Here is a 25,745-nt window from a genome sequence, read left to right as displayed (position 1 = left end):
GTTTACTGCTGGGTCCCCTTTGCCCACAGTGGTGAGATGCTGAATAAACATTCCTTCAGTGGATGACTGTATATATTGAGGCTTTGGGATTCTAATCCTGTTGGGGGTCTTCCCCTATACTAAGCTGTTGTGTCTAGCAGGTTGTGAACGACACAGGAAATTTCTCTATTTGTAAAAAATTTACTTATTTATGCACAGGCTTTCTCCAGTTGCAGGAAGCAGAGGCTGCTGTTCGTGGTGGTGTGTCGGCTTCTCACTGAAGTGGCTCTTCTTGTTGCAGAGCGCCAGCTCAAGGGCACGGGCCTCAGAGCTGTGACACGTCGGCTCCGCAGTTGTGGTTCCCGGGCTCCGGAGCACAGGCTCAGCGGTCGTGGTGCCTGGGCGAGACACCCTGCTGCTGTGGGATCCTCCCCGACCAGGGGCGGGACCCATGTTCCCTGCATTGGCAGGTGAACTCTCAGCTACGGGACCGCCAGGGACGCCCAGGAGGTTTCTATTGGAGCTGCAAACTCACCTTACACATTCAAGGCCAGGGATGTGAGAGGTGGAGGCACTTTTAACTCCGAGTGAAGTGAAAGGTGCTCAGTCTTGTCCGATTGTTTGACCCCGTGGTCTATACAGTCCATGGAATTCTCATCAAACACATGTGAAAGGACAGGGACCCCCTCCCCCACCACGTACCCACAACACAGCGGTATCTTGCTTCCTCTGTTCTCGGTCACACGCCTCCCACCTCATTCATTTGATGCAGACTCTAGATACCACATCATCTCTGCTTCAGTTTGAGTCACTGCACGGCAGTGACTCACTCACTACAAGGTCAGGATTCCCCTTAGCTGTAATCACAGGTCTATCATTACATACACAGAAAAAGTAACCGAGACTCTCCTTAATATCACCAGATAGACTGTCAGTATTCAAAGTCCCTTAATTGTCATAAATACATGTATGTTTCTGTACGTAAAGTGTTGGTCGCTCAGCTGTATGTGACTCTTGGCAACCCCATGGACTGTGGCTTGCCAGGCTCCTCTGTCCATGGGATGCTCCAGGCCAGAATACTGGAGTGGGTAGCCTTTTCCTTCTCCAGGGGATCTTCCCGACCCAGGGATCGAACTGGGGTCCCCTGCATTACTGGCAGATTCTTTACTGTCTGAGCCACTGGGGAAGCCCAAGAATACTGAAGTGAGTAGCCTATTCCTTCTCCAGGGGATCCTCCCGACCCAGGGATTGAACCCGGGTCTCGCATTACAGGTGGATTCTTTCCCAGCTGAGCCACAAGGGAAGCCCTTTAACCCCGAGAATCATGCCCAATACCACTGTTTCCTTGACTCTCCTTTTGCTGAGGTACAGGGAGGTGAGCGTCCCAGGTTTATGGAAATGTCTAGAACACACTTTCCTTGTTACTCTGAGGCAGCCCCTCTGTCCTGCTCCGCATCGGACACCACGGGTCAGGTCAGCAAAGGCCTCACTGCTCAGAGGACAGATGCTTCTCTTCTTCCTCCTCCCCTTAGCCCTCCCCCTCCTCCCCTCCTCTTCTTATTTTTTTCTCCCAGAGGATTACTCTTATTTATTTATTTACATGCCTATCTGTTCATCAGTGCATTTAAAAGAACATGACTTTTTCATCAACTTTCTGTTACGGAAAACATCAAACGCATGTGAAAGGCCAGGGGCACCTCCCCCCCACCTACCCACAACAAAGCGGGTATCTTGCTTCCTTTGCTCTCAGTCACACCTCTCCCCCTCATTCATTTGAAGTAGACTTAGATATCACATCATCTGTGTTTCATTTGGTGTCACTACATGGTAATGAATCACTCACTACAAGGTAAGCATTCCCTTTCTTAGCTGTAATCACAAGACTATCATTATATACACGGAAAAAGTAACCAAGACTCCTTCCTTAATATCATCAGATATACAGTCAAAGTCCCCTAATTGTCATAAATACACGTATGCTTATATACGTCAAAGCGTTAGTTGCTCGGTCGTTATCTGACCCTTGGCAACCCCATGGACTGTAGCCCTCCAGGCTCCTCTGTCCATGGGATGCTCCAGGCCAGAATACTGGAGTGGGCAGCCTTTCTCTTCTCCAGGGGACCTTCCCGACCCAAGGGTCAGACCCCCATCTCCTGCATTGCAGGCAGATTCTTTACCCTCTGAGCCTGCAGGGAAGCCGAGGTGTGTACAGATACACGCACATACATATGTTGCAGTTCATTTGTTTGAAGCGGATTCCGGGTGAGGGTCACACTCTGTGCTCGGTATGACCCTGCACCTTTTTTTCCCTCACAATGTATTTCTTGAAGGAATAAGATCATTTTCTTGTGGGGTTTCCTCCGGTCTGGATTTACGAGCTGTGTCCGTGGTGCAGCTGAACGTGTTCTCTAGAATCTGGAAGCTGACCTCATCCCTGGAGGCTCGATCCCTTTCAGGCACAGTTTTTCCAACGAGACAACAGTAGGTAGTTGCTGCCTCCCCGCCATGAGCTTCGCGATGTCGAGTTGTCTCCATCTCTGCGATGGTAGCAGCAGGGATGGGATGTGGAGTCTCAGCTTCTGCTTCCGCTAACCTGGGAGGCACCACAGATGGTGATGGTCCCTTGCTCCTTCATCCAGCCAGCAGGCAATCTTCTGCAAAGAGAAGCTCCCACTCACTACCACGTGCTCAGCCCCTCGGTCCGGCACACGTAGGATAAATGCCAGATTTTTTCTCTTTTCCAAATGTTGTTGTTGTTGTTCAGTCGCTGAGTCGCGTGTCCGACTCTCTGTGACCCCGTGGACCGCAGCACGCCAGGCTCCCCGTCCTTCACCGTCTCCCGGAGCTTGCTCAGATTCATGTCCTTGAGTCAGTGATACCATCCAACCGTCTCATCCTCTGTCGTCCCCTTCTCCTCCTGCCTTCTATCTTTCCCAGCATCAGGGTCTTCTCCGGTGAGTCAGCTCTTTGCATCAGGTGGCCATAGTATTGGAGCTTCACTTCAGCATCAGTCCTTCCAATGAATATTCAGTGTTGATTTCCTTTAGGATGGACTGGTTTGATCTCCTTGCTGTCCAAGGGACTCTCAAGAGTCTTTACCACCACCACAATTCGAAAGCATTAATTCTTCAGCACTCAACCTTCTCTATGGTCCAGTTCTCACATCTGTACATGGCTGCTGGAAAAACCATAGCTTAGACTATAGAGACCTTTGTCAGCAAAGTGATGTCTCTGCTTTTTAATACACTGTCCAGGGTTGGCATAGCCTTCTTAAGGGGCAAGTGTCTTTTAATTTCCTGGCTGCCGTCACTGTCCACAGTGATTTTGGAGCCCAAGATAATAAAATCTGTGACTGCTTCCATTTTTTCCCTTTCTATTTGCTGTGCGCGAAATGATGGGACAAGATGCCATGATCTTAGTTTTTTGTGTTGAGTTTCTTTCAGTCTCCTCTTTCACCCTCATCAAGAGGCTCTTCAGTTCCTCTTCACTTTCTGCCATTAGGGTGGTATCATCTGCATATCTGAGGCTGTTGATATAATGTTTCTGGCGTTTTCAAAACAGTAATGAGTTTCCCCAGAGGTGAGAACTCCTCCAGAGGTGGTCCTGGGTGAGGTCATGTTGCTTTGAGCATGGTTTGATCAGAACATGCATGATCATAAAGAGTATTCCAGCTGGAATCACGCTGGCTGCTCCTGCTGCCACGGTGACCAGCAGGAGCCCTCAGATTGGCCCTGGGACCTTGGTACACCCAGCCCGAGCGGCCTGCCTCCTCCTGCCGGGATCCCAGGAGACTCTGGCGTTTCCTGCTCTAGCCCGTGAATAAGCCATTTCTCCAGGGAGCCTCTGGTTCTTTCCAGTAGGAAGAGGTATTTTAGACTTAGACACCATTGTCTGGAGGCGAGGTCTGCTTCCTTTGAGTGGTCTGGTCTCTGTTTCCCTAGGGCTTTCCACTGAGCCGAACATAGAATGTTTTGTTTTGTTTCTTTAAGATTAAAACAGATGCGTTCACACTTACATTTCCAATCCAGATTCAAGACGGTGGGTTTTTGTCCATCCCGTTCACCGCATGTGAAATGTCTTCCTCCCATAGAAGACAGCCCGTTTCCATGGGCCTGTCAGGCGAGCGTATGGTGCTCGGTTCTGTCTCGTCACAACAAAGATTTGGAGTGACGGACATTAAAGCCCTCGGCGCGTCTCAGCTCTCGGGTCTGGACAAACCGAGTCATGGCTCTTAGACAAATCAGCGTTACAGCTCTATTTTATTTAGAAGATAGCAGGAGATCCATCCTCGAAGAAGAGAAGAGAGCGGAGGAGTGCGCCAGCGCGCGGTGGGGAGGGGTGGGTGAGAGAGAGAGAGAAAGAGCGTACGCACGCGGCGGGGAGAGAGAGCACCTGCTTGGCTCCTCCTTTTGTATGTTTTCTTCCCCCTGGGCCCACCCTATGCAAATTGGGCTCAGCCAGGAGTGCTGCTCTACCTGAAGTCCTCACTCCAGTCCTCGGACCTCCCTTTGTTCTATTTTTGTGGGCTTTTCCCTTCCAGGTCTTTTAGCCACTGCTATTTTGGACTCCTTTTCCCTATTCTAACTACCTAACAAGCCCACCCGGAGAAGGCAATGGCACCCCACTCCAGTACTCTTGCCTGGAAAATCCCATGGACGGAGGAGCCTGGTGGGCTGCAGTCCCTGAGGTCGCAAAGAGTCAGACATGACTGAGCGACTTCACTTTCACTTTTCACTTTCATGCATTGGAGAAGGAAATGGCAACCCACTCCAGTATTCTTGCCTGGAGAATCCCAGGGACGGGGGAGCCTGGTGGGCTGCCATCCATGGGGTCACACAGAGTCGGACACGACTGAAGTGACTTAGCAGCAGCAGCAGCAACAAGCCCACCACACTCACTTTCTATCTTGCTCACACCCCACCCACAGCACCCATAACAACACAGCCCTGCCCGCCCGCAGGATGATGGCTGGAGACAGCATGATGTGAAAGTCCTCGGTCAGTCTTATCTGAGTCACTGCGACCCCATGGACTGTAGCCCGCCAGGCTCCTCTGTCCATGGGATTCTCCAGGCAAGAATACTGAAGTGGGTAGCCATTCCCTTCTCCAAGGGATCTTCCCGACCCAGGGACTGAACCCGGGTCTCCTGCATTGCAGGCAGATTCTCTACCATCTGAGCCCCCAGGGAAGCCCATGAAGGCTGTGATTTTTGCACTCCTTCCCATCTTCGGTAGGTCCCACTGGGATCTGTGAAGCTGCTGAATCCTCCCCACTCAGATCACGCCACCAAGGGACACTCATTCTGGTCTTTGGTTTCATTGCACTTTGGATTTTTAGGAATTGCTATTTCATCTTTAAAATAATTTTGTAAATGAAAACATGTACCACGTTCCAAAGTCAAAACTACAAAGCTGGGTATAGCCAGTTCTGGGGTCTCTGGTGCCCTCCCCCCGCACACGGGGCCCCACACCTGCTTCTGTGAGCCCACGCCGCTCTGTCCTGGAGAAGCGCCTGAGCAGATCGGAAGCACTCTCCCTTCAGTGTGGCTTTTCCATTGGGTGCCAGGAGGATTTGGGGGTGATTCCCGCCATGTTGCTACTTCAGTTAGCTTGTGTTTTTTAAGAAGTTTCAAAAGATGTATTTTATCCCACATCTCTAAGTGTCTTAGGGTGACAGTGATCCTTCCTTTCTTCCTTCTCCTCTTCCTTCCTCATTTCTTTCTTTCTTTCAGAGTAAGCCTTCCATCTGACCAGAGATAGAAGACTCGTGCTTTCCTTCGCTAATTAAAACATTGACGTATAAAGTTAAAACAGACCCACGCGGGGCAGGAACTGCGGAGCCAAGTGACCCACAGTGATGAGGGTCTCCTAGGGGACAGTGGGGCTCCTGGGAGCCTGGAACAAGGGCTTCCTGGAGGCGGTGACCCAGTTAAGGGTGGGGGTGTCTCTGAGACTTAGCAACTCAAAGGCCCTGGGGCCAGGGACCCCGTCCGCCGGGGGTAGCGGGCCAGTGAGGGGCCAGGTCCGATTTTCACCGTCCTGGCAGCGCTGGCCCCCGGAACACCTGCCGTCCGCCCGCTCCCTTCTCACCCTCGAGGCCTGACACACTCATTCCTGTCTCAGCGCTGCTGGGACTCCACCGAGGCCTGGGGGCTCAGCTGGCCCCGGGGCGGCCCTGAGCCCCGCCGCCGTGGCTGTGTTGCAGGCATCCTCTACGGCACGATGACCATGGAGCTGGGCGGCAGGGTGACCATCGAGTGTCAGAAGAACAGCTTGCATGCTGAGCTGGAGTTCAAGCTCAAGGTAGCACAAGCAGCTCGGCGGCCCCGGGGCCTTGGGGGGCGTGGGGCTCGGGCGGGGAGAGGCGAGGCCTTGGGGGGGTCCCCCGCCACCCTCTCTGTCCCCAGGGATGGTTTCCTGAGCAGGGGCACACGGGCGAGCCGCTCCTGGCTCTCTTGTAGCACAGCCGGAGCCTGTGAGGGGCGCAGAGAGGGGAAGGGGCTGCCCACAGACCACACAGCAGAGCCAGGAGAGGCCCAGGCCCGTCCCCACCGCGTGGCATGAAGGCCTGGCAGGGAGCCTGCACCCTGGAGCTCTGGCTGGGCCGCAGGCGCATATGGCCGCCCCCGCTGTGCACCGGGGCTGGGAGCTTGCACCCCCATGAGGAAGGGGCCCCTCCTCCTCCCCAGCTCAGCACCCTCAACGGCGTCCGTCTCGGGCGTGTTCCCACAGCCCTTCTTCGGGGGCAGCACGAGCATCAACCAGATCTCGGGGAAGATCACGTCGGGCGAGGAGGTCCTGGCGCGGCTCACGGGACACTGGGTGAGACACCGCCTCCGGGCAGGCGCGGGTGGGCCCGGACTCCGGAGGCCACGGCCAGCACCTCTGACCCGCCCAACCACCTGGGGCAGGACAGGGAAGTGTTCATCAAGGAGGAGGGCAGAGGAGGCGCCGAGCTCTTCTGGAATCCCAGTGAGGAGGTGCGCAGGCAGCGGCTGAAGCGGTACACGGTGCCGCTGGGGGAGCAGATGGAGCTGGAGTCGGAGAGGTGAGGCCTGGGCGCTCAGGACCCCTGACCCCAGCCGGAGCGGCCGGGCTGGCAGCTGCGATCCCCTGGATGCATGCTCCCTGGATGTCCCTGGCAGGAGGACAGACCTGAGGGGATCCCTGGTGGCAGAGGACACGTCTGGCTGTGCGAAGCTGGAGGGAGAGAAAGGGAGGCCTGGGGAAGAGTGAGCTCTGTAGGGAGGACCCTGCTGGTGCCAAGTGTGCACCCAGCATAGGGAAGAACCATCTCATGGTAAATAAACAGTGCCCGGGGAAGATGGGCACCCTGATAGGTAGTGAGCTCCCTGTCGCTGGAGGCAATCACATGGAGGTGGCTCTGAGCCTCCCCTCTAGTGTGAAGGGACAAGGCTGCCCAGGCCCTCTTGGCTCAGAGCAGGCGCTGCACACGCAGGCTCTGGCAGCACGTCACCAGGGCCATCAGCGAGGGCGACCAGGACAAGGCCACACGGGAGAAGTTTTCCCTGGAGGAGGCGCAGCGGCAGCGGGCCCGGGAGCGTCAGCAGAGCCTGGTGCCCTGGACGCCCCAGCTCTTCCACCTGGACCCTGCCACCCAGGAGTGGTGCTACCGATATGAGAAGTGAGTGCTGGCGGACAGCGGCCTGGGCCCCTCGGGCGTCGCCCAGCAGACCCCCACTGTCCTGGCCCTGAGTGAGGGGGAGGGAGGGCCACACGGGGGAGGCTGTGGCTGCTCCCCTGGGGGCCCCAGCCCTGATGAGAGGCTGAGGGCCGGGCCGGGAGGGGGCCCCTCACTGTGGGGGCCACCGCCCCTACCAACCCACACTCTCCGGACCCTCCAGTCACAGCCCCTGGGACCCCCTGAAGGACATCGCCCAGTTTGAGCAAGACGGGGTCCTGCACACCCTGCAGCGGGGGACCATGGCCAGCCAGACCGCCGTCCTGGGCAGCCCGGGGCCCGGGCTCCAGGTCAGAGCCACCCCGGGCCTGGCCTGGGCTCCTCCGCCCCCACCTCACACCCAGCTAGCCTGGCCCTCCTCCTCTGAGCCCCCATCACACTCTGACCCACACACATCAGGGTCTCCCCTGGTGTCCCCCTGGGTCCCTGTCCCACCCTTCCCCACCCAGCAAGGGGCCAAGACCCCTGGACTTGCAGGACACGCAGTTCCTGGGACACCCTGATGTTCAGGGCACTGTGCTGGGGTGCACTGGCCCTGCCCCGGCGCTCCCCAGAAGCGTCCTCTGTGGTGTTGGCAGGGCGGTGTCCCATTGTACAGATGGAAACACTGAGCCTCAGGGCAGCCCAGGGGCTTGCCCAAGCGGCAGGAGGAGGAGGAGGAGGAGGCATTTACACGGACGCCTGGGCCTCTGTGGGTGGGTGAGGAGGGTGGGAGGGGCAGGGGGTTGGCGGGGGTGGGGAGGACAGCAGGAGGCCCTGGGGAGCACAAGGGAGGAGCACTCTGGCAGAGGTGCCATTTCTGGGGAGCCTGGGGTGGCCCCAAGTGTGGAACAGCGCCCGCTGGGCGCCCACTGTGCACACAGCTGGGGGACACTGTCCCCCCAGGCAGGGAGGGGTGGGCTCCCCCATCTTGCCCAGTGGCCCCAATTTCCCCAAGGTACCTCCCCAGCCATGTGTCCCGGCCCCTTCCCCGAAATGCCGCAGCCCCTCAGGCCGGACCGGATGGCCCCGGCCCCTCCAGCACGCATCTCCCCCGGCACCCTCTTCACCCTCCTCCCTCTCCTCAGCCTCTCCCGTCAGCGCGGGCCCTACACCCCAAAACCTGCCTGTGTGGGAAGCCCCCCTGCCCCGGCAGGGTGTCGGGCACCCCCTGGGCCCTCGCGGGGACAGGCCTGCGGTCACGCGGCCACCCCGTCCTCCGGAGGCTGCTCTGAGCCTTGCCAGCCCGGGGGTCCCTGCGTCCACGCTGGAGAAGCCCCAGCCGTCAGCGCGCGCTGAGAGGGTCAGCGCTGCCGGCTCCGGAGTCCAACGGCCCCGTACCCGTCGTCTCCCCGTGTATGGGGGTCCGGGGGGCGGCGGGGTGGGCGCTGCAGTCAGGTCAGGGCCAGGCCTGTCACCCACCCAGAGCCAGCAGCCTCCGCCGCTGCCGGCCGCCTCTTCCACGGCCGCCCTGCCGTAAACCCAGCACCACGGCCCCACGGCCAGCGGCAGCCCAGAGGGTCCCCCAGGGCTCAGGTGGCCCCGCGGGTGCGGTGGGTGTGGGCGGGCTCCCGCGCAGCCGCTCCGTCTCCCCCCAGGGGTCCGCTCCCAACCCGCGGCTCCGCAAGCCCAGCGACCAGCCCTCGGGCCACAGCCAGGTTACGGAGAGCAGCGGCTCCACGCCCGAGTCCTGCCCCGAGCTCTCTGACGAGGAGGAGGAGGAGGAGGACGGCGACTTCGTTCCGGGTGAGACCTGTGGCCGGCCCCTCTGGACCCGTGAAGCCGGGTGGGGCCGGGGGCGGGGCCGGGCTCCGAGTCTGCACTTGGGGCGGGGCGCCCGGCGAGGGGCGGGGCTTGCCTCTCTGGTCTGTGACTCGAGTGGGCTCCGGCCTCTCGGTCCCCTGACTTCTGGGAGTGCCTGTCTCCCCGTTTGGTCCCCCTGGGCTTCTCAGAGGCTGGCTGAGCCTGGGAGCTTCCTCCGGGGCGGGCACCATCTCCCTCCTGTGCCAGGGGCTGCAGGGAGGCGGGCCGTGGCCCCAGGCCCCCACCCGCCCATCCTCACGTCTCCGCGCTCCTTCCACGTCTCCCCAACGCCCCTAGGCTGCGAGAGCCCGTGCCCTCGGTGTGGGAAGGAGGCGCGGCGGCTGCAGGCGCTGCACGAGGCGATCCTGTCCATCCGGGAGGCCCAGGAGGAGCTGCACAGGTGGGCCGCCCTCGGGGGACCAGCCCGGTCGGCGGGGGCTTAGAGCGCAGGACGGCCTGAGCTGGGGCTGGGGGCGGGGGCCTTCATCTGGACTGTCCTTCCGGCTGCAAACTCTCAGGACTTCAGAGGGTCTGCTTACTGAGCGAGGCCCTGGCACCTCATGGGTTCTGCCATCTCGAGGGGAAGTCGGGGCAGGGAGTGCAGTGGTGTGTGAACAGCCTGAGCTGGCCGGGAGACGCTGGAAGCAGCCGGGGCTTGATGGAGCCAGGAGAACGGGGAGCGGGGGGGGGCGGGGCAGATGGAAGCTGGAAGGAGGTGCTGGCGGCAGTGGCCACCCCCCAGCCCCAAGACCAGTAGGACCTCAGAAACAGCGGGCCAAGTCATGTCGGGAAGGCCTGGGAACACGTTCGGTTTCGCCCCCCGCCAGGAGACAGAGCCCTGGCTCCAGTCAAGGCTGCAAGTCTCTGAGCTGCAGAACCTTGGGCTGTCTGGGCCTCAGTCTCCCCATCTGTGAACTGGGGGTGACAGCAGTGCCCCTGGGGCAGGAGGGAAATGGGGCGGAGGGTGGGGCTCTGAGCCTGGCGCCCCGAGAGCCCTGGGCAGCTGTGAACCCCTGTGCTGCTCTTGGGAGCCTGCAATGTCATGCCCGCGACGAGGCCAGTCCTACTTCCCCTGCGCCTCACCCGAGGGGGCCCAGAGGCGTTTCTCGCCCTTTGGTACCAGCTCCATCACGATGCTGTGCAGGGCCAAGGGAGACGGAGACTCACAGCTTGTAAGAGTCGGGGAGGAACGTGGTCTCCATGATCAGGGAGGGCTTCCTGGAGGAGGATGCATTTGAGCAGGGCGGAGCTGGAAATGGGGAACGCAGAGGTCAGTCCAGAGCGGAGGGCACCACAGGATGGCCGCTGCCAGGAGGAGGGGGAGTTGATGTGCGAGACCAAGATGGAGGAGCCTGGCCCGGAAGACGTGGGAACTGGAAGGGGGGTCCTTCTCCATAGAAGGAGATTTCCTGCTTTGCTGCGAGGGAGGTGGTGGAAAAACAGCCAAGAGCTTTGGCTTTTGTCCAGACACAGTGATGTCAAGAGGCCAGGACAGAGCTGCAGCTTTCCTGGGTTGCCTGCCAAGCCCCAGACCAGCAGCTTCAGCTACAGGTGTTTGCCCCTCCCCAGCCTGGAGGCTGGAAATCCAAGATCAGAGCAGGGCTGATCCTCCCCAGGCTGCTCTCCTGGGCATGCAGACGGCCATCTCCTCCCCGCGTCCTCACAGGGTCACCCCTCTGTGTCTGTGTCCCGACCTCCTCTTCTTACAGGGACCCCCAGTCCTGTGGGATGAGGGCCCAGCCTAGTGACCCATTACTTTATTTACCTCTGTAAAGGTCACATCTCCAAACAGTTGCATTCTGGCTGCCGGGGGTCAGGACTCCAGCACAGGACTTTGCAGACGCCATTCAGCCCACAGCAGTGGAAGTGGGAGGGGGGATGTGAGAGCCCCAGCTCCACTAGCCCTGACCCCTGTCCCTGGAGGGTGTGCCCAGGGAGCCCCAGGCAGCCACCGTGCCCTGGGGCCCTCCCCCACACGAGCCCCCAGCCCTGTTTTCACCCCAGGGCCGGACTCCTCACCATGCTGCTTGGCTGGCCTTGGCTGAACCGCCGCGCCCTCTCGTTCCAGGCACCTCTCGGCCATGCTGAGCTCCACGGCCCGTGCCAGGCAGGCCCCGGCCCCAGGCCCCCTGCACAGCCCTCGCTGTTGGTTCCTGCTCTGCGTGTTCCTGGCGTGTCAGCTGCTCATTAACTACATCCTCAAATAAGAGCCCTGTGGGGACGGCGTGGGCATCGTCTGCAGGACTGGGGGGCAGTGGGGAGCTGAGCCTCCCTCTCAGGCACCTAGCACTTTAAGCCAGCCCCGTGGAGGCAGAGACTCTGTGAGCGCAGCCCCCATGGACGGAGGGACCCACGGCCGCAGGACAGCAGGAGGGACCTGGGCAGGGGGTGCCACACGGGATACCCCTGGCAAGGCACTGGCCTTTCCCACAGGGCCCTCCGCCTCGCGCTGGCCTTAACGCTGAAGCCAAATGCCACTTTCACCCTGGGCCGCGCTCCCTGGCAGCCTTGCCTCATCACCCCCCTCCCCGGGCAGCCTCGGGGGGGCTGATAGCGGAGGGGCTGATGGTGGAGGGGCAGGAGGGCCTGCGGGGCTCCAGGTGCTGCCCCTCAGCAGGGGTGAGTGGGGGGCTCTGAGGAGCAAGCCGGCACGCCAGGTCCTCTTAGGGGCCCAACACACAGAGCATCGCTTCCCGAGGCCCCGCCCACACTGTCCTGGACGGGCTCCAGGGGGGCTCCGGGCGCCGGCTGGGCTGCGATGGGGCTTCTTTCCAACCCCTGTGCTATCTGCACGGTGGGGCCCTGTTCATACACTTCACAGGCCCAGCCCACCTCCCTCAGCCCGGACATGCCAAGCTGGGGCGGGCACAGGTGAGCGTGGCGTGCCTGGGGGGCATCCCCGGCCTGGGCCCGAGGAGGGACACTTTGTTCAGACGGATGCACGGTCTTCCCTTCCCACACATTTTTAATAAACGCAATTGCAATATTTTAGGCAGGCTGCGAACAGCGTCTGTCAACTGGCCTCTGTTCCTGTGTCAGATGCCGTGTGTGTGCATGTGTGTGCGTGTGCGTGCATGTGTGTGTGCGCGCGTGCATGTGTGCGCACACGTGTGTGTGCACGTGTGCGTGTGTGTGTGCGTCTGTGTGTGGGAAGCTCTGCACATGCAGACACAGACGGAGCCGTAAATTAAGCCATGGTGGTGCCATCTGAGCTGACCAGTTTTGTATCCATGTTCTTGCCCGTCCTCCAGTTTGGGGACACGTCTCCATGTGTGAAATAAACATGTTGTGTGCTGCCTTCTTGGGGAAATTCTGGAAACCAGTAGGGCCAGGGTGTCTCAGGGGAGAGATTCGATGCCAGCAGAAGCTGTCTGCGGCTGGAGGGGCCCAGGGAGGGTCGAGGCCTTGAGGATAGAGGGAAGGGGTCTGGCCTGGAGGGGCGTGCAGTTTGCAGAAGCAGAGAGCAGCAGCCCCCGCCCCCACACACCTCTGGGGAGCCAGCGCAGGAGGCCGGGGGCCCGTCCAGCAGCCGATGAGCCAGCGAAGGACAGGGGGGCGCTGCCCACGGGGCACTCCAGGGGGCATTTGGCCTGGTCCCTTCCCCACAATCGGAACCCACTACCCCCCACCAGCTGACCCCAGGCAGCCCTTCAGTTCCACTGTGGCCACTGTTTCCAGTACTCCTGACTGCCAGTTCCAGGGGAGTGGGCTGGCCTTTGCTGGGACAGCCCAGGATGCCCCTGAAGGGGCGGGTGGGGGCAGCTGACTGTAGACCACACCCCACAGTACAGGGAGACCGCAGCCCGACCCTGACGGACGTGAAGGATAAAAGAGGGAGAGACCGCGGGACAGGATGGACGTGGGCTGGGGCCGAGGAATGGGCAGGTGTGCCCTGCCATCCCTGTCCTGCCATCCCAGCCCTCCCGCCTGCACCAGGCACACGGGACTCCCAGTACCCGCTCTGAGAGCAGTGTTCCCAGACTGACTGATCCCTATGTGGCTCCACTTCCTGCGGGGGGTTGGAGGGTGCTCTCCAGGTTGAAGTGGTCTGCGCCTTGCCACTGAGGCAGGCTACCCTGGACCTGACGCCCTGGGCCAGCTGTCTTGCATCCTGGGCCTTTCAGGGCAGACTGGGCCACCAGCCCCTCCAACCCCCGGCCCCTGCAGCCTCGAGTCTCCTCCAGAATTCTCTTCCCGTCCTTGGTAGGCCGAGAACTCATCTAAATCAACAATGAAAAATGACAAGAAAGCTGGGTGGGCATAGTCCCAGGGGACCAGGTGGCCAATGCCCAGATAGGTGGCTAGGATGCGCTTCTGTGTCAGGCAGTTCCTCCAAGCAGTGAGGACCTGGACTTGGTTTCTGGGTCCATCAGGTCAACTCTTGGGCATCTAGACGCTGGTGGTGAAAAATCTAGAATGATGTGGGGTTCAGAGCTGTGCTTTGCACCCCCTACCACACTCAGCACCGCCTTCCTGGCCCATCCAGTGGCTGGCCAGTGTCCCAGGGCAGCTGGGCAGGAAGAGGATGGAATGGGAGTCAGGGAGGGTGGAAACTCAGGAGGGCCTGGGCCCAGGGCCACACCCTGCCCTCTAGGTTCCCCAGAGCAGCAGGAGGAATTTTCACTGTGACAGTCCCCTCACCTCGTCACCGCCTTGGGGGAACTGACAGCCATCTGTTGCAGAAGGAGCTTCTAGCAATAGCTTACTGAGACCTGGGCAGGACTCAGAGACTCAAGCAGCTGGCTGGCCCCTCCTGGAGTATGGGATTCTAGGTGGGGCGAGGAGGGTGTTGGAGGAGGTTTAGGAGTGAAGGGGCCTGACCCCCCTGTGGATGTGCCTGGCTTGTATCCTGCTCTCGGGAAGGATGGGTCTCCTCCCCTTGAACCGCCCCCCCATCCATCTTACCCCTCCCCCACTCATGTGGCTCCCACCGGCTGTAAGAAGATGCCAGGGGTTGAGCAGGGAGTGGAGACAGACTCCCGTTTCACGGCTGCTCAATTCAGTTCAGTCGCTCAGTCGTGTCTGACTCTTTGTGACCCCATGAAATGCAGCACGCCAGGCCTCCCCGTCCATCACCAACTCCTGGAGTTTCCTCAAACTCATGTCCATTGAGTCACTGATGCCATCCACCCATCTCATCCTCTCTCGTCCCCTTCTCCTCCTGCCTTCAATCTTTCCCAGCATCTGGGTCTTTTCCAATGAGTTGGTTCTTCGCATCAGGTGGCCAAAGGATTGGAGTTTCAGCTTCTGCATCAGTCCTTCCAGTGAATATTCATGACTGATTTCCTTTAGGAGGGACTGGTTGGATCTCCAACCAATCAGCTGTCCAAGAAGTTCTCCAATACCACAGTGCGAAAGCATCACTTCTTTACGGCCCGGCTGGCACAGCTCGCGGCTGCTGCTGGAGCCCAAGTCCTGGCCCCCAGCGCACCCGGGGGCAGGGCGCGGGAGCGCGCGGGAGGGCGGGAGGCCAGGCTGGCGGCGGCGCGCTCGCCAGGGAGGGGCCGCGCAGACGCCCTCCCCGCCCCTAAAGAGACACCTAAAGCTCGGGGCGGGCGGGGAAGGACCGGCGCGGAGACCCCGAAGCCCGAAGCCCAGCCCGTGGCCCCGCCGCGGGGACAGCCAGGGCGACGCCTCAAGGCCTGGGCACCCGGGCGGGCGGCCGAGGGAGCGAGGAGGTTGGTACCAACCTCTCTGTCTTCCTCGGGGCGGGGTCACCGAGGCCCGGGCCGCGCTGTCAGGAACTGCTCTGCCGGAGGCGGAACTGATGGTGGGCGGTGGGGGGGGGGGGGGGGGGGTGGGGGGGGGCCCTGCTATTTATACCCGGGCGCGCCGGGCGCTCCCTCTCTGTCCGAGGATGCCCGCGCCGCAGGTGGTGTTGCCCTGGCTCCTGCTCCTGAATCAGGTGGAACCGCGCTGCTGGGGCCCGGCCTGGGCTGCGGGGCTCGGGGTGGGAGGACCCCAAGAACAGGGGATGGGCGCGCGCTCCAGTGAGGCTGGCACCGGCAGGGTTACCCTAGAGGAAAACCGGGTGAAGCGGGAGTTTTGAGTCAGAAAGGAAACCGGAAACACACCACACTCAGTTACCCAGCATGAGGAGGTCGCAGTGGGGAATCTTTCCCTCCCGAACCCCCAGGCGGTGCGGGGAGGGCGGGGGTCCGGCGGGGAAGGGAGGCCGGTAGGGGAGGGTGGGGGTTCGCAGAGAAGGGAGAAAGGTGGGGGGACTCGAGGAGATTGTCTTTGCTTCCGGAGGAAGCATCAGCACAGATAAGAAACTTCTAGTAATCGTTTCTTGTTTTCCTCCACCTACAGGCAATCACCCAAACCAGTGCGGTTTTCACACAGGGCCAGGGACTTCCAAGCTCCCAGTCCTGCAGCCCCGGCGAATACTTGATAGCGGGCCGCTGCTGCAAGGCCTGCCCAGCCGGTAAGTCCTGGGTCCCGTCCAGTCCTGGGCAGGGTTCTTCCAACCCACGTCCCCAGGCCCTACCCAGGCCTGCAACGGGGGGCTGTGTGTCTCTTTGCACTGATGCCCAGCGCATCTTGCGGCACATCCTGGACTGGGGACTTCCCCACCTCCACGTGCTCTGCAAGAGGTGAGCCTGCTCGGGAGGGTCCAGCTCCCAGCCTCTTCCTGGGCCGTTCTGCCAGCAGGGGCTGCACGTCGAGTGTCCGGAAGCCTGGTGACTGTTTAGAACTCAAAGGATCCAGAAAAGCTGTTATACTCACAGTTACGGTTGCTTTTGGCAAGAGAAGGCACGGGTCAGTGTAGAGGCGGGTGGGGCAGGGTCCAGGACTCAGCACCATCTTCCGGCTGTGCTACCCCAGGCAGACGGCCGTGCCTTATGTTGCACATACTCCTTGGGTGACCTTGCATGGACTTTGCTCACCTGAGCCAGTTATGCAGGGTTTCCCCTGGGGGCCAGTCACACAGGCATGGCTGCCCACCAGCATGCCAACAGCCCATGCTGCTGACCTTGAAGCCTCTGGAGGTCAAGGTGGTACAGTGTTGACCAGGGCTCCGAGCCTTCACAATAAACTGTGTGTTAGCCCGACCTGTCTGCCATGGTGTCAGCCCTCGGGTCCTTGCAAGGCAGCCTGGTGCGTTGTGTCATCTTTTCCAAGAGTGTGATACAATTGAGAGATTAGTTTCATCAGAAATGCCAAGACCTACTTTTTCCCATGTCCTCTTTGGAGCAGCAAGGCCCAGGGCCTGGTGGGTGAGCGGCCTGGGTGCAGGCTCCGACCCTGCCCCTGTCTCCCGCCCAGGCCAGCATGTTGGTGAGCACTGCAGGAGGCCGCACTCCCGGGGAAAGTGTCTGCCGTGTCTGCCCAGGACCTTTATGAAGTACCTCAATAGAGTGGAAGCCTGCGTCAAGTGCTCCACCTGCTCCGAGAGTGAGTCTGCAGCCAGAGCCCCTTCCTTGCCCTTGAACGCCCTTCAGTGTCCTTGTCCTTGAAGTCTGCCGCCCTTTGACCCAGCTGCAGTCAGGCCAGGAATGTGCCCTGAGAAGTCATTACAGTTGAGCCTGCACATGCAGCCACGGACTGCTGTTTACCCACGAACATTTAGGGAAATGCTGAACACCTCTTCCCCCGGCATCTGAGAGAGGAAGGGTGATATATCACAGAAGCTGACACTCAGTGGATACTGGAAGGATTTGGCCAGAGGACCTTTTATTGATATAAAATACTGTTCCCAAAGTGTTGTGAAAATGGGTGGAAAAATGTAGAAAAAACCATACTTACACACATAGATCTGAAATTCTAAACAATTCTTTTTCATTTTTAATCTTTTTTTTTCAGTTTGCAGGTTAGTATTCAATTAGAGAAGTTTGAAAATACACACAAAGTGATAAGAAAAAAATCAGCTCTCTGGGAAGAAACAGAAGTGGGAGGGCTAGGACAGAGGGCAGGTGTATCCCCACCCTTTCCAAGGGAGCTGCAGATGTCGAGTTTCTCCCAAATCCCGCAGGAGGCATTTTCTGAGAGGGAAGGTACGCTCCCTTCCTGAACCGTGAGCTATGCTCACATCCAGAAAAAGGAAGAGTAATTCTCTAACCTTCTGTCCACATTCAAAGTTCCTGGGGTCCAGGGCTTCCCAGTGGGTGCTAGCGGTGAAGAACTCGCCTGCCAATGCAGGAGAGAAAGTTCCTGAGATCCGATGTTTCCTGAAAGTTTTCCCCTGTTCATCTTTGGAGAACGAGGGGGAAACTCTGTCCCCACAGGCCCCAGGGACTGACTCGCAGGGGTTTAGCCGAAGCTGGACTTTTCTGTGACCAAAATGAGACAGTCCCCCGAGCTCCAGGCTGCCCTAGGACATCAGTGTCCCTGCTGGCCCGGATTCCATAGAGCTGATGAGTGAACACGCTGGTGGGAGAAGCATTCTCCATATTTTTTGTCTGCCACAAAGGGCTGCAATCCTGATAGCATGGAGAAGCCAGCGGGTCAAATTAAACAGGGGTCGGCCATAGCAGAGGGCTTCGGCCAGGGACCCTTCCCAGAGGCCTCTCTAGTGTGTGAGGAGGGACTCGGGTTCCCAGGAGCCGAAGGGAGCTCATGACAACAGGAATGAATATTCCCGGGCCACTGGAGTGGACGGTGGTGGCAGCGGCCCCCTCACCCTGGTGATGGGCCTGCATGTCAGGACCACCTTGGGTGGAGGCCTGTGGGGGTCGGGATCTGTCTGGGACCCTTCTCAGCAGCACTCCAGTCCTAGGCTTCTGCCTGGGGTGGTGGGTGCACGTGGGGAAGGAGACCCTCAGCCGGCTCAGTGCTCAGCCCACTGGGGGCCTCCCTGGAGGTTTCCCTTCAAAACACAGCACGGAGTCCCATGAACCACCCCTGACTGAACCCCCTGTTCCCCGGGCTCCCCCATGGCCCCCCGGCCCCCCCCAACCGACCCCCTCGGCCCCCCCGACTGACCTCTCTCTGTCCCCCAGCCCCCCCACTGGCCCCCGGGCCCCCTGATTGACCCCCCCGTCCCCCAGATCCCCTGACCAACGCCATCTGTCTGGCTCTGCAGATGAGGAAGTGTTGGAGGAGTGCATGCTGACCCATGACCGAGTGTGCCAGTGCCCATCGGGCTCTTTCTACGCCCACGTGGGATCCTCTGAAGTCTGCAGCCCGTGCAGCACGTGGGTGGCCCTGCTCGGGGGACCTGGGCGGGGAGGGGGCCTTGCGTGCGGAGGGGGCTGTGGTCCCTCCCACCCCGCGTGCACAGCCCAGCCCTGCCCACTCCGGCCAAGTCTTTGCTCCCCTCTGCTCACCTCCCCCTGGTGAGAGTCATCTCCCTTCCCGGTGCTGCCTGTTGTGGAAACTCTATTTTCTCTGCTTCTTTCTGTCTTCGCAGAGTTCTCTGCCTGCCTTTCCCTGATTCATGACCCCCCTGCCTCTTGGCACCACACTTTCCCCAGACCCTCTCAACCACGCTCTGTCATAACCTGCCGTGAACGCGGTCATCAGCTAGACTCACCACGCTGCAGGTCGGCCTCCACCCTCCTGGGTTCTGCTCCCACCGGCCTGCGCCCTGCTCTGCCCCCCAGATTTGTCTAAGGGCATCACCCTTCCCATCACAGCCGAGGAGAAGATGCCAGGCCAGGCGGGAAGGCTACCTGTGGGCAAGGCCGTGCCCTGCCCTCAGGTTCTGCGGGCGGGCTGTGTACAGCGTCCCTGGTGAGATGGAGTCTCCCCTCCGATTCTGGGGCGCTGCTCCGGGGTGCTCTGGCACCTGCTTCCTGGGGAACCGCTAGTGTCTGGCCCGGCACCGTGGTGTAGGCGGGAGTCGGGACTCACGTGCCTGCTGTGGGCAGGGCTGGCTCCCTCACCAGGAGGCAGAAGGGTAGGCTGGAGGGGGTCCAGCTCACCTGCAGTTTCCTCTGCATTTTCCACTCTGTGATCCAGACTTTGGGTCGGAGAATAAAGATGGTTTGGTCCCAGAAGAGGGTGGGGACCTGGGCGATGGGTTCAAGCAGGGCCCAGGACATGACTTCTAGAGAAAACCAGTCATCACCACGCAGCACAGCGCCCAGAGCAGGGAGGCTGGAGGGCAAGTGAACAAGTCATCCTCCGTCCTGACAGACCCACCTGGGGATGAACACGGCTACAGTGGGGATGATAAGCCTGTAATTTGCAGCCATTGGGGCGGAGCCATTGGGTTCCTGAGCCCATGTTTAAAGCAGGGCTGATTCCTTTTTCCTCGGTACACGTGCCGCCCAGCAAGGCAACAAATATTCACAGAAAAGGAAAGTCCGTAAGCCTTCCTGCCAGTGAGACGGAGGGCGTGCTGTGTGCGATGCTGGTGCCCTGGGCTGGGGCTACGCTGCCTTCCCCTTCCCCCCCGCCCCGTGTTCCCCACGCGTGGGTGCTGCCTGCCAGGGCCCTGCGGGGCGCAGGGAGAGCCTCCCTCCTGTTGGAGACAGCCAGGACCCGGGCGTCTCTCTCCACCCAGGTGTCCCACCAGGCACGTCGTCGTCCGAAGGTGCAACGGGACCGCGGATACGGTGTGCCGTCTGCCGGCCCCAGGTAAGAGTCATCCTTTTTTTTTTTTTTAAAACCCTGTATCTCTTTTAAAGAGATGCAATTCACATAACATGAAATTAACCACTTTTAAGTAAACAACTTAGTGGCACTTAGTACTTAGACCCAGCATTCAGAAAACCCCCAAGGACTCCCTCCGCCCCTCAGCCCTGGCCAAGACGGACCTGCTTTCCGTCCCCAGACCAGCCTTCTCTGGGCATTTTCTGCAAATGCACGTGTATTACGCATGTGTTCCTTTTGTCTCCGGATCCCTGGCTGCAGCTCAGCATTTTCAGGCTCCATCCTTATTGTCAGCTGGTTGGGGCTTCAGTTGTTTTTGTGGCTCTGTGAGATTCAGGTAATAATATGGATGTACGTGAATAATATAAATGTACAAATTTTACCAGTCATTCATCTGTCTGCACTGTTACATTTAGAATCAGTCAGTTCAGTTCAGTTGCTCAGTCATGTCCGACTGTTTGTGACCCCATGGACCACAGCATGCCAGGTCTCCCTGTCCATCACCAACTCCCGGAGTCTACTCAAATTCATGTCCATTGAGTCGGTGATGCCATCCAACCGTCTCATCCTCTGTCGTCCCCTTCTCCTCCTGCCTTCAATCATTCCCAGCATCAGGGTCTTTTCCAATGAGTCAGTTCTTCGCATCAGGTAGCCAAACAATTGGAGTTTCAGCTTCCGCATCAGTCCTTCCAATGAATATTCAGGACTGATTTTCTTTAGGATGGACTGGTTGGATCTCCTTGCAGTCCAAGGGACTCTCAAGAGTCTTCTCCAACGCCACAGTTCAAAAGCATCAATTCTTCAGTGCTGAGCTTTCTTTATAGTCCAACTCTCATATCCATACATGACTACTGGAAAAACCATAGCTTTGACGAGACGGACCTTTGTTGGCAAAGTAATGTCCCTGCTTTTTATTATGCTGTCTAGGTTGGTCATAACTTTCCTTCCAAGGAGCAGGCGTCTTTTAATTTCATGGCTGCAGTCACCATCTGCAGTGATTTTGGAGCCCAAGAAAATACAGTCTCTCACTGTTTCCCCATCTATTTGCCCTGAAGTGATGGGACCAGATGTCATGATCTTAGTTTTCTGTATGTGAAAAGCCAAGCATTTCTCATGATGTACTCTGCATGTAAGTTAAATAAGCAGGGTGACAATATACAGCCTTGATGTACTCCTTTTCCTATTTGGAACCAGTCTGTTGTTCCATGTCCGGTTCTAACTGTTGCTTCTTGACTTGCAGGTCAAGGTGGTCTGGTATTCCCATCTCTTTAAGAGTTTTCCACAGTTTGTTGTGAACCACACAGTCAAAGGCTTTGGCATAGTCAATAAAGCAGATGTTTTTCTGGAGCTCTCTTGCTTTTTCGAGGATCCAGCGGATGTTGGCAAATTGATCTCTGGCTCCTCTGCCTTTCCTAAATCCAGTTTGAACATCTGGAAGTTCACAGTTCATGGACTGTTGAAGCCTGGCTTGGAGCATTTTGAGCATTACTTTGCTAAAGTGTGAGATGAGTGCAATTGTGCAGTAGTTTGAGCCTTCTTTGGCATTGCCTTTCTTTGAGATTGGAATGAAAACTGACCTTTGCCATGCAGCCGCTTCTCCAGCGACATTTAAAATAAATAGATGCATAGTCCTCCCGCAAGGGCTGTTCTTTCAATAAACCCTGAGGTTGAGTCCGTGTCCTGGGCTGGTGGGAAGGCTGCAGTGCGCTGGGTGCAGGGATCTGTCCATGGCCTGTCTCTGGTCCTTTGGTCACATTCTGGGGGCGGAATTGCTGAGTCTGTTTCTATTTTATCCTGTGGCTGCTGACCTTGTGGGGGTCTTCTGTCTTTCCCCTTCAGAGAGGAGACACCGGTACTCACTGTTTGGAACCTTGGGCTTTGCCTTAGTCATGATGTGCCTGAATTTCTGGGTCAGAAAACGAGCTGGATTCCCTGACGGTATAAAAGCACCCGTGCCTGACTTCTGGCAGGGGTGAGCAACCACGTGGGAGAGGCTGAGTTCGAAGGACCAGGCCCATCCTCAGGGCCACCTGGTCTCCAGAGCTGGGGGGGTCCTTGCATCCTGAACGAGCCCCTGCCTGGAACCTGGCACAGAGCTGTCAGCAGCTAGGCCAGGGCTCTGAGACGGAGGACCGGGGCGCAGTCACACTGGCCCCCGAAGCAGTGGGTGTCGGAGGCCCAGGCCAACCTCCAGGCCAGGCCGTGTGCAGGGCAGGCTCCGAGGGGACGCACACACTGCAGGAACCCAGTAGTGGAGCCCGGGCCTCTTGGGAGGTTCTAGAAATAGCGGGGCCAGACAGCTGTGGGAAGGGAGGTGTGCCAGGCTCACTCCTGGACGTCCCTGACAGGATCCCTGGGCCGGGGGAGGGACACAGGGCACGCCAGCGCTGCAGGAGCCCTGGGGCCTAGAGTAGAACCTCCTGCCCCCTGCTAACCGCACATCCGCTGCCTCTCTTCACAGGAGACGCTGAATGCATGGAGATGGTGACCGTGGTCCCGGGCCGGGAGCGTGCCTCCTCCATCAGCCCGAGCTCCGTGCAGGTAGCCCCAGCTCCCCTCCCCTGCCCACCATGGAGCCTTCCAATGCCGGCGCTTTCCCTGCTCTTGATTCAGCGGGAGCCACGGGCCCTGAGCTGGAGAAATCTTTGATTCAGTTCACGATGGGAACCCGAGCCGCCCAAAGGCCCTGTGTCCTGGCAAAGGCACCCGAGCGCTTGGTCAGGGCAGAGCTGGGGCCAGACCCAGCCCATCGGCCCTGCTTCGTTCTCTGCAAACCTGCCCTGCCTGAGCCTCCTCGGGACCCTCTTCTCCCTGGGGTCAGGGGACACCTGCTTAATCACCCATACTAAAATCTTTTCTTGTGTTTTTAGCTGTCTCAAAACTCAGTATCCAGCATGCCGTCAAATCAGGACGGGAGTGCAGAGTCTTCAGTACCTACGAGGGGAAATCCGAACCAGCCCGAGGACAGCGTGGACATCCTGACTGAGGCCCCTGCCGTCACCAGGGCCCTGCATAGCCTGGAGGATGTCCACGGCCCACAGGCTGTGGCAGGCGAAGGAGCCCGGGCCCTGGACTGGTCCCCACAGCCCGACCCCGCTGCCCCCGCTGCACCTGCGGAGACGGCCGAGCTCCCCACGGACCTGAACAGGCAGGACAGTTATGAGTCTGGAAGTTAAGAGAGATGACAACAGCGTCTGTCCCAGAGAGGCTCCTCTCCCAGCGTTCAGTCGGCAGGGAAACCCCTGGGGAGGTCTGCACCCTGATTTCGGGGGGGACCCTGCGTGCCACGAGGTCCCCTGTGCTGGCCGCGCTCACCACTGGTGAGCAGCAGAGCCTGGCCTGGAGGCCGCGTGTGCACCTGGCGTCCCCCACAGTGGGGCTCAGGCAGCGTGGCTCCGCCAGCCCCGCGTGGTGTCCTCACTCTGCCGGGACCAGGAGTCGAGGGGCAGGGCTGGGTCCTTGCTGCCATCGTAAATGACTACAAACTGAGAGGCTTAAAACCAGAGTCCCACTGTCTCAGAGTCTGGGGGCCAGGAGTCAGGTCAAGATTCACAGGCCTGGTCCCTCCGAGGCTCCCGGAGAGTCCTTCCTGCCCTCTGCTAGCTTCCAGTGGTCACTGGCAGTCTTTGGTGGGTAAACCCATCCCTCCAGTCTCTGCTGTGGTCATCCCGTGTCCTCCTCCTCCATGTATCTGCACCTGACTCCTCTCTTGGGAATAAACTGCTGCGGTTTGAAGCCACTCAGTCAAGGGTCACATGTTCTAGAACCACTCACTGTGACACTGTGCAAGCTCCCCTCCATCTGCTGGTCCCTGTGGCTTTGTCTGTGGTGTCCTTTCATGAATGGAAATCTTGGTATCAGTGGAATCAGGTCCATCAGGTTTGAACCTCACCAGCCGTAGGTTTTACATCTTGTTTGAGAAGTCCTTCACACACCCCAGTCACAGGTCCATGACACTCACCTGCGTCTTCTTACTCAGCTTTACGGTTTTCTGGTTTTCATTTGCATGTTTAATGCCCACGGACTTCCCTTCTGTGTACGATATGAGGTGAGTGTGAAAGTCGCTCAGTCATGTCTGACTCTTTGTGACCCCATCAACTGTATAGTCCATGGGATTCTCCAGGCCAGAATGCTGGAGTGGGTTGCCATTTCCTTCTCCAGGGGATCTTCCCAACCCAGGGATCAAACCCAGGTCTCCTGCATTGCAGGCGAATTCTTTACCAGCTGAGCCACAAGGGAAGCCCCTATGATGTGAGGTAGGAATCCACATACACACTGGATGCCTGGCCTCCGTGGGGACACAGCCAGCTTTCCGTGAGGACACAGAGCATACATGCGCACAAAGTCCTTAGTGTATGTTAGGGTACACCCATCGTGTTGTACATTCTACAGGTTTAGACAAATGCTTAGGCCATGTTTCTACATTTACAGGGTCACAGAATAATTCAGCATCCTAAGGTCTCTATGGTTATATGTGAATAGATTAATTCACTTTTCCATCCCTCCCCCTCCCACCAGCCCCCAGTAACCACTGATCCTTTTACTGGCTCCACCATTTTGCTTTCTCTCAGAACGTCACGGAGTTGGAACTATAACCAAGCAGGACCCAGAGGCCTTCCTAGAACATACCCGCCCCCAGGCACCATGTCCTCAACCTGTTCTCCACCTGACGCCCCGGGCCACCTGTCTTGCATCCTGGGCCTTTCAGGGCAGACTGGGCCACCAGCCCCTCCAACCCCCGGCCCCTGCAGCCTCGGAGCCTCCTCCAGAATTCTCTTCCTGTCCTTGGTAGACCGAGAACTCGTCTAAATCAACAATGACAAGAAAGCTGGGTGGGCATAGTCCCAGGGGACCAGGTGGCCAATGCCCAGATAGATGGTTATGACGCGCTTCTGTGTCAGGCAGTTCCTCCAAGCAGTGAGGACCTGGACTTGGTTTCTGAGTCCGTCAGGTCAACTCTTGGGCATCTAGACGCTGGTGGTGAAAAATCTAGAATGATGTGGGGTTCAGAGCTGTGCTTTGCACCCCCTACCACACTCAGCACCGCCTTCCTGGCCCATCCAGTGGCTGGCCAGTGTCCCAGGGCAGCTGGGCAGGAAGAGGATGGAATGGGGGTCAGGGAGGGTGGAAACTCAGGAGGGCCTGGGCCCAGGGCCACACCATGCCCTCTAGGTTTCCCAGAGCAGTGACAGGAACTTTCACTGTGACGGTCCCCTCACCTTGTCACCGCTTTGGGGGAACTGAAAGCAACTTCTAGTAGAAAGACTTTCTAGCAGATGCTGAATCCGTTCAGGGCTCAGAGACTCAACAGCTGGCCGGCCCCTCCTGGAGCATGGGATTCTAGGCGCCGGTGGGGCGCGGGACGCTGGAGGAGGTGCAGGAGTGAAGGGGCCTCACCGCGCCCCCCCCACCCCCGCCTCCGTTGATGTGCTGGGCTCTATCCTGCTCTCCGCAGGAAGGAAGGGTCTCACCCCCTTGAATCCTCTCATCCATTGCAGGGCATCCCACCCACCTGGCTCTGACCAGCAGCTCAGAGGATCGAGGGGTCGAGGGGGTAGGGGAGACAGACGTGAGGCTGGCAGCAGCCTCAGAGCACTCGCCGGAGCCCCTGGGGCATCTGGGCCAGAGGGCGCGCGCGCCGCGGGGGCCGCCTGGGCTGGGCTGGGGGCTGGGCTGAGGGCTGGGGCCTGGGCCCCCGGGGCGTGCAAGCGGGAGTATTGGTGCGGGCAGGGAGGCGCAGGGCGG

At 59.0% G+C, this 25,745-nt stretch overlaps 2 protein-coding genes across 4 annotated transcripts in view; both read left to right on the top strand.

The window, feature by feature from the left end:
* OSBPL5 (oxysterol binding protein like 5) overlaps window positions 1–12,465 on the top strand; it is a 67,022-nt gene extending 54,557 nt beyond the window's left edge. For 2 of the 3 annotated variants that reach the window (XM_043924018.1, XM_043924008.1), the window contains 8 exons: window positions 6,183–6,280; window positions 6,710–6,799; window positions 6,889–7,025; window positions 7,437–7,622; window positions 7,843–7,969; window positions 9,257–9,444; window positions 9,759–9,861; window positions 11,530–12,465. In XM_043924018.1, the coding sequence (XP_043779953.1) occupies window positions 6,183–6,280; window positions 6,710–6,799; window positions 6,889–7,025; window positions 7,437–7,622; window positions 7,843–7,969; window positions 9,257–9,444; window positions 9,759–9,861; window positions 11,530–11,652 (1,052 nt within the window). In that variant the 3' untranslated portion in view covers window positions 11,653–12,465. The remainder of the gene's footprint in view (window positions 1–6,182; window positions 6,281–6,709; window positions 6,800–6,888; window positions 7,026–7,436; window positions 7,623–7,842; window positions 7,970–9,256; window positions 9,445–9,758; window positions 9,862–11,529) is intronic. The other variant, XM_043923999.1, reaches the window with a different exon arrangement.
* A 2,328-nt stretch (window positions 12,466–14,793) lies between these two features.
* Window positions 14,794–23,735, top strand: LOC122707959 (tumor necrosis factor receptor superfamily member 22-like). Its single transcript, XM_043923986.1, has 8 exons — window positions 14,794–15,231; window positions 15,774–15,888; window positions 16,731–16,859; window positions 18,487–18,598; window positions 19,912–19,985; window positions 21,840–21,938; window positions 22,462–22,541; window positions 22,871–23,735. Exons 1-8 carry the CDS (start codon window positions 15,229–15,231, stop codon window positions 23,174–23,176), a joined length of 918 nt encoding a protein of 305 aa, XP_043779921.1. The 5' UTR covers window positions 14,794–15,228; the 3' UTR covers window positions 23,177–23,735.
* Window positions 23,736–25,745: the final 2,010 nt, after the last annotated feature.

The sequence above is a fragment of the Cervus elaphus genome, chromosome 2 (genome assembly GCF_910594005.1).
Source record: "Cervus elaphus chromosome 2, mCerEla1.1, whole genome shotgun sequence".
In the NCBI taxonomy this organism is placed as follows: Eukaryota; Metazoa; Chordata; class Mammalia; order Artiodactyla; family Cervidae; genus Cervus; species Cervus elaphus.
The sequence above is the reverse complement of the archived record's forward strand: the minus strand, read 5'-3'. Positions and strand labels throughout refer to the sequence as shown.

Bases quoted from the DNA above. Each gene is read 5' to 3' on its own strand.
- LOC122707959 (XM_043923986.1), top strand. The intron at 15,889-16,730 runs GTAAGTCCTGGG...TCTCCCGCCCAG, and splicing joins CTGCAAGGCCTGCCCAGCCG to GCCAGCATGTTGGTGAGCAC. The intron at 22,542-22,870 runs GTAGCCCCAGCT...TTGTGTTTTTAG, and splicing joins TCAGCCCGAGCTCCGTGCAG to CTGTCTCAAAACTCAGTATC.